The sequence below is a fragment of the Falco cherrug genome, chromosome 7 (assembly GCF_023634085.1).
Source record: "Falco cherrug isolate bFalChe1 chromosome 7, bFalChe1.pri, whole genome shotgun sequence".
NCBI lineage: Eukaryota > Metazoa > Chordata > Aves > Falconiformes > Falconidae > Falco > Falco cherrug.
In genome coordinates this window covers 20,233,126-20,240,941 of record NC_073703.1, presented here as the reverse complement: position 1 = coordinate 20,240,941, position 7,816 = coordinate 20,233,126, and the positions used below count along the sequence as shown (strand labels likewise).

Here is a 7,816-nt window from a genome sequence, read left to right as displayed (position 1 = left end):
CTGCTCTTAAGAGTTGAGATAAGCCTTGAGTAGTAGCGATAGTAAAAAAATACATCTTCTAGGGGAGAAACAAAACTAACTGGTCAGTACAAGTACAGAAAGGAAACATCAGGGTTACGCACCATGTCCCAGCATTATTTAAACACAACTTCTAGCATTTATTTTCTCTTACAGAATAACAGTGGCTTACTAGTTAGCCACCAAGTACTACAAACAGGCCTGATAACGGAATTCTGTAGGAATACCCTTAAAACTGTGTAACTGGACGATCTGTAAATCTCCATGCTAGTACACTACCGAAGCGTTTGGAAGAGCAGGTGTAAGTAGCACCAACATAATGATTTCAGAGGTAAGTCTACCACTCCTACTTGTATTGAGTACTTCTGATGGATCCACGCTGGAGTTAATACTTTCGGAAGCCCTGCTGCAGACAACTCCAACTGACTCCACAAGAGCTCTGCTTCATGTATGAACATACGGCAGAATCCACCTGCCTACTTGACATTGAAAAAAAAATAATCAGAATTGGTTTTGTCACGTTCCCATAAATGCATTTCAGAAACAATAAGGTACTACAATCTCCTTTATTATTTTAAAAACAGTTTTATTCTGTATATTTAGAAACGTGTAATTTTAATAACTGCAGAAAAAAAATCAGCCACACCTGAATAGCTAATAACTCATTAACAGAATGCAGTGGTATATTATCTAAACAGTAGTAGTGCCATTGTGCCGTAATAAATTGTCTATTAGTAAAAAAATACATTTCAGGGCACATAGTACAGCATCCTTATGACAAATTACAGTAGGGATACTTCTCAAGAATTTAATCAAAGTAGAGAATTCCGAGTTATATTCTTTAAATGCAGCGCTTTAAAAGGTAACAACTTTGTGCATTTTAAAAAAATGTCCTTGTTTGTATATTGTAGAAATGCTGCTTTATTGCTGCAGATGTCAAAGTTCAAGGCTCAAAAGGTATGAGAATACAAAGATATCCTTAAGAAACTTTGTTTGTTTTTATATATATTTATATATATAAAAAGGTAAAGCTTATAAAAGTTAATTTACAAACCAAGAACAAAAGTGGTATGCACGCATTATATACAAGCAGTCTATAACATCTATAAATTTCCAAATGCATAGCAGAAAACATACCATCATTTTCTTCTGGTTCTCTTCTGGCTGATGAACACAAACAATACTCATTCTCTAAACCAAACTCACAAGGTGTTGTGTTTTGTTGGGGTTTTTTTGTTTTGTTTTGTTTTTTGTGTGTGTGTGTTTTGTTTTTTTTTCTTCTTCTTTCCCCAGTCTCTCATGATACATTATCTAGGTAAGCACAAAAGCCATACAAACTTAATACAGAGAACTATGAGAGCTAAGACTATTAAAAACATGAGGGTAAGGCATCCCTGCTGGTTAATAGGTCTGTAATAATGTGGTTAATTTACAAATCCACAGAGGCAACTGAACCATAGTCATCCCACATGCTTTTTCCCCTCCCCCCGTTCTCGTGACAGTGTTTCCATATACAGTCAGTAGATGTGTTTGCATTAGCCTCTCAACAGAGGAAAACATCTAAACTGTGCTACCCCAAGTTGACTGCCATTTCATTGGACACTTACACCAAAAGTCATTAAAAACCAGAGACCAAAATGTAGTCTTGTGAGTTACAAACACACAGCTGTAAAAACACGGGCCAAATTCTGTGTTTTCGCCAGTGGAATATGAACCAAATTCAGTTCCTCTGAATGTAATTCCATTGGTAATTTCAGATTTTAAACAATGAAATACTAGTAGTGTCCTTATAAAAAAAAAAAAAAAAGCAGCAAAAGAAAAAACCACAAAAGAACAACCAAACCAAAGCATACAGAACCTGCAAAACCCCCACCTTGTTCCCACTGTACACTCCCTGCTTGTGGCATGTACTGTGACCATGGTTCAAAGAGTGTACTTGCTAAACCGTTGTTAGTTAAAGCAAGATGCTTAAACACTAAGATCCATTATCACTTATAGAACAGTTAATACTTGATAGAGTGGTTCAGTTTATATGTAAGGTCCATCTCAGTTTCACATTATTTACTCAGTCAGCTAACTTAATATTTAGAAGTGGTCAATTAGGACTGAGACACAGTTTGCTCCAACAAGATAGTTTGGATCCCCGGGAAGAGACTTGTTCTGCCAGGTTTTGGGGTCACCTGTGGGAGGAAAACACAATGCTGGTGTTTAGTATCCGCCGTCAAACAGAGCACATCTTGAAACAACCAAGCTTTTGGACAGGAGCTTTTAAGTTCTGAATCAATACCTGTTTGTTTGGGTTTTTTTTTTTTTAAAAAAAAAACAACCCTGCAGTTTTATGTTAATAAAAAATTCACCCTTTATTTTCACCTAATAGTAGATCAGTTATTCAAAATAGATGCTGTGGCACTCGGGAACTGTTAAATATTAAGTCATTCTACTCTACAGCACCAACACAGTGCTGCCCATCTGAGAAGGTCAATAGTGAATCAGGTATTCACTGGCTCCTTCTGAATTGCCAGAAAAAAACAAAGGTATTTTAAAAGCTAATCTGGGTAGGATGCATTTGAAGTTCCTTGGAACAGTTCTCAACACAGATGAGCCAAACCAGAAGTTATGTTGTAACTAAATGCTATGACAGATTGGCAGTTTCATTTTCTATTACGAAAATTATTGTAGACAGGACCATAGTCACCTTGCAGCTACATCCAGTATAGTCATTTAAAAGCCTGAAACACTGACGCTCTAAAAGGAATTCTAGTTAACTGGCACGTACTTAAAAATCTTCACAACAGATCTTATCTACTCATGGTCAAAGGTCCTGTGTAACGTTCTGTTACAAGGGAAAGTCATCAGCTGCCATCTCACCAGGCAAGGGTTACATTCCATCTGCAAGGTCAATTGTCTCTTCCAGCTGGAGGAAACACTCCTCCCTTACCCACCTAACACCACTACTCAGTGCTGCCACTACACAAAAAGAATCACCCACACCACCCCCACTATGGTGGAACAGAGAAAAAGGCACTGAAGTTCTCTTAAGCCTTCCAGATAAGTGACATTAAATAGCTCGGCCAAAACAGATCTGCCTTGACATCTGGGCAGTAAGTTACGAGAACCCAGTCACACAGACTGCAAACACCCAAGACCTCTGTATTAAATGAGACTGATGTAAATTCCACGTAATTTTCTTGAACTCATGAAAACAAAATGAAGTACACAATGCACTGAGTGATGCACGATGCACATCTGATGTAAGGACAAAGAGAAGTGGCCTGTGTGTAGTTAGAGAATGTGAACAAGTTTACTACAACCAGCTGAGACTACTTTTTTCAGTCAAAAAGCTCAATAATGCTGGATAATTTTTAATTTTATAGATGCAGGGAATTCCGTTCAAAACGCACATGATCAAATATGTCAGGAGAAGGATAAACAGGACTAGGACTGCAGGGCAACCAGGTTGTGGTCTTGCACATGAGAATGGCAGACTTTTTCCAACCTTTCCTCCTAAATACATAGAGTAAGGATTAGACTGTAGCCACTGCAACCTCTCGCTGCTGAGGATGTTTTCCCCATACTTACATACAACTGCTGGGGGGGGGGGGGGGGGGGCAGGGGGAGGGAAGGAAAGAAGAAAAAAAGAAAGAAAAGAGATCCTGCAGTATTTTTTTACTAACGCATTCTACTAGATGTGGCCATAAAAGACAACTTTCTTCCCCAGTCAGTTTTAACACCAGAATCATTCAAGCTTTTGAAGTGGTTTAACAGTAAAATATCAATATATGAAGTTTAAATGTGGCAGAAAGGATGTTAGTAAGTGCAAATGAATGTCGCTTTTAGGACAGAACATGGATACATTGAGGAAAGATGAGGTAGAGCAGACGACCAAAGAGAGAAAAAACCCAGAATTGTGTAAACTGTTAATATAAAGCCACCTCAAAAATCAGAGTCCCATAACCAACTAATTTAGAAAGAGAGAAAACAATTATTTATTTAAGACACAGTATGGTCTACTTACATATCATAAGACAGAATTGCCTAATTTAAAGTTTGTCTCAAAAGAGCAATGTTATGATATACATCCCATTTCAGATTAACAGAATGTGGTGTTATATTTACAGTACAGAAAGTGTTAGGGTTTAAATATACACGCTCTTGCTCTCACCCACACATGCGCACACACACACATCCCACTTTGGAAAGGGAGAAAAGTGTCTCAGTAACCTCAGTGATTGTTTAGATCATTTGAGTCCTCTCCCTTCACTTCAAGTAAGTTCATGAACAGGTGCTATTAGTTACAAAGGAAGTGTTGTGTCATTTTTGTACATAGTTGTCGTATCTTTTGGGACCCTATAATTTACGAGTCCATGTTTTAACACGGCCATGTATACACACATTGTTAAATAGATGCATGCAAGACATGCACATAACGGTCTATAAAAAAACAACTAAAAATTATTGCCATTAATACTTCTAGGTTACTGAATCCCCATCAAGGGGATTGATGCTTTAATCTTTCAAAGCATCGGTGCTTTGGTGTTGACAGTGATAGATACATTAAGTGATGGAAGATATGCATACATGGTGGCTTAAATGCTGGATACAGAAGTACATCGTTCAGTCGTTACTTAGATCGTACGTACACATTAATGGTTTGAACCTTCCATCGTAAATTTTGAAGGCAGCTGAAAACAACCTTCGGACTTTTTCCCCAGATGTGCAAACATTCCTTATCTCTGCAACCTCACAGCCATTTCATGAAATTGCTTGAAACTTGCCCAGAATTCTCAATTAGGCTCCTCACTGACAATTCCAGCCAATACATTCTCCCCCTCATCCCAGAAAGCCACAGTGAGGTAAAAATGAACAGGTAAATAAAATTGCAACCTAGTTGCAACTTTTACTATCAACCAGAAACTTCTGGGTAAAAGGCAGTAGAGGAGAAATAGGCAGAAGCAAGCAAGAAAAGTCTTGTGGAAAATCCAGCTACGTTAGAGTGAATTGTAAATGCTTTTACTGAACACTATAGTTTAAGTGACCCAATTGTTAGCATCAACTTGCACACATGGAAACAGTTAACAAGCATTAAATCATGATTTATGAGCATGCAGATTGTTAAGATTTGCCAGAGTCCTATATGGTTAATTAAGCAACAGACAAACACCAGTTATGTTACAAAGGCCAATCAGAGGTACATAATCATTTCCTCTCAATTTTAGTGCGACTATCATTTCAAGTGTATTCAGCTGTAGCAGTCCTCAAGAAAGAAGACAGAATAGAAAAATACGATAATATTTAATAGACTAGAGATATTACTCTTTTTCTGCTATCATGGTTTTATCTATGAATTTGCACCATGAGTAAATGTAAGAAAGACATCTGTAATGAAAGTGAAATGGGAGAGTTTGACACAAATACAATGATTGAGTTCTTTATATTACACAGCATCGTCTTTAGCCAAGTTAACTTAAATTATACGATAGCACCCAAAAGCCCCAAAAGGACAGAGGGAGGACAGCATACCCGACGAGGAGTCGGAGGATTTTAGAGCAAAAGACCAACCATCAGGGGTCATAGACGCACAATGTGGCAGGCGCAGCTCCACTGGCTTCAGGAATTTCAGTCCATGGGGCCCACACATTACCAAGGGGCTAAGAAGGGTTTCACCTGTGGTAAAAAGAAAGAAAAATGTTGAACCTATTTCAAGAAGAGTCAGTAAAAAGTATTACATAATTACATCGCAGAGTTACTTGTGCAACTTATTTTTAGAGAAAAATATGAACGTTTTGATCTGTCAGTAAAGAATAGCACATAGCAATATTGTTTCTCAATCTCTTTCAAAGCGCTCAAGTGACTTTTTGATGGAAAATATCACAATCTCAAAATGAACAAGGATAAAACAAGTCTGATGACTAGATCATATTGGGATTTATATTTTTTCTTTTGCCACTAATTTCTAAGCAGGTGCATCAAAAGAAAGAAATCCCCAAATCTGCAAGCAGCCTTATTCATGCTTCTTTTTGCACTACAGCTGCAATGTTCTGCTTCTACGGATTTATGGCACACTGGGCTGAATAAAGCTTTTTAGCAGCTAAAGAGCCTGACTCTTATCTTAACAGTCAGGAGACAACATAGGTCTATTTTCAGTTTAAAACTCCAAATGTTAACATAATATTATTCAGTTGAGGAAACATGCTATATTTGGTTTAAAACTATTCAAAGTAACCGCAAATTGCCAGTAATGCTTTAACCAAAAAATGACGACATTAACCACCCCTTTAATTTCTTGACTTGAGGAAATTCAGAATCTGACAGGTCAAAAAAATGCATGTACGCTGGACTAGTGGTATCAAAGACAGACTTACTATGAAAAAACTGCTCCACTGAGATACACTAAACCCTTGTTAACAAGGCAGTCGGGAATATACTTTTATGTATATAAAAGTTAGATTGTTTTTTAAACTGTGAAGCCGATTCCTTTAAAGAAATTGAAAAGGATTAAAATGCTGAGTATTTTCAGGTATTGAAGTAAATTCCAAGTATTTCAACTGGTTTAAATCACTTGCCTTGCAATTCTTTTGGTCCTAACTGAGATGAAGAAATATTCCTAGTAAGAGTACCTAGAATAAATCCCTGCACTTTGTGAGGGAATGTAAAATTTCAATTTCAAAGATTCATTAAAAAAAAGAAAAAAATAACTTAGAACCTTTTTTTAGTGCACTAGGTAAATTTTAAATCTCTTTAAGTCTACAAATTAAATATTCTCAAGTTTTAATTCAGTGCCTTCAACCTGCTTAAAACTTTCAAAATAAGCAAGATATTGCTTCCCTTACACTTCTTGGGAGATATTTCTTCATACAGAAATATACATTATATATTGAAGCATATTTAAGTATTTTCATATTCTATTTTGCTGCTGTTAGAAAAGAATTGTATTAAGTAACACAACAGTGTACAGTGCCAGCTCTTACCTTTCTCTTTGTCCAAAGGTGGAAGTATGCTGTTGTCTCTGCAAACTTTGAAATATATTTCTTGCTCTATTCCCTCTGGGATGGCTCCTTGTGGTATAATAATACTAACTCCAGTCTCTATGGAGCTCAACACACCGCCATTGCTGTTAAATACACCTCTTGCTGTGGCCACAACAGTGTGTCCGTCTTCTTCCTCCTCATCCTCGAGTGCTGAAGGGCTGAATATAAGACAGAACACCTCGCAGTTTTATCAACATCTTCCTGGAAGTCGGTGGCATGCTTTCCTCTAACATTTCAGCAGAGCAGACAGGCTAGCACTCATTTAAGGAAAATATTAAAAATGTGTCCCACACCTGATTGCGCAGGATAACTAAGATGAAAATACTTCAAGTTCTGCCATGAGCAAACATTTTCACAAAAATCCCCCACTGAAGCCCACAAACTCTGAAAATGTTCAGAAAGTAGTTAGAGCAACTCACACCAAGCCCTTCTATTCAGATATACACTGAAAATAAAGCCCATAAAAACCCAAAAGAACAACCCCAAAAACCCACCTCAAAAACCACAAACCCACACATTTTATTCCAGGTTGCCATGATACAACTAAAGAGAAATACGCAACATTATCAAATGGCTAGTATGAGATTTCAGATCAATTTCTAAGGAATTTCCCTCAAAGTAATTTCAAAATTCCTATCAGTTTACAAAACTATACAGCATCAAAACGTTTCTCGGGTGCTTAAGAACAAATAGGATTCATTCTATTACATTTCTGAGCTACTGAACCATCAAGCAAGATTTCAAGCCTGGTTCATGCCTTATTATTTTGC

General features: G+C 37.2%; 1 protein-coding gene across 9 annotated transcripts in view; it reads right to left on the bottom strand.

The window, feature by feature from the left end:
• Positions 1-570: 570 nt before the first annotated feature.
• The window catches only part of TJP1 (tight junction protein 1), a 198,960-nt gene continuing 191,714 nt past the window's right edge, over positions 571-7,816 (bottom strand). For 5 of the 9 annotated variants that reach the window (XM_027802757.2, XM_055715961.1, XM_055715964.1 and 2 more), the window contains 3 exons: positions 6,987-7,204; positions 5,539-5,682; positions 571-2,198 (listed from right to left, as the gene is read on the bottom strand). In XM_027802757.2, coding sequence (XP_027658558.2) covers positions 2,104-2,198; positions 5,539-5,682; positions 6,987-7,204 — 457 coding nt within the window. In that variant the 3' untranslated portion in view covers positions 571-2,103. The remainder of the gene's footprint in view (positions 2,199-5,538; positions 5,683-6,986; positions 7,205-7,816) is intronic. The other 4 variants (XM_055715962.1, XM_055715966.1, XM_055715963.1 and 1 more) reach the window with 2 other exon arrangements.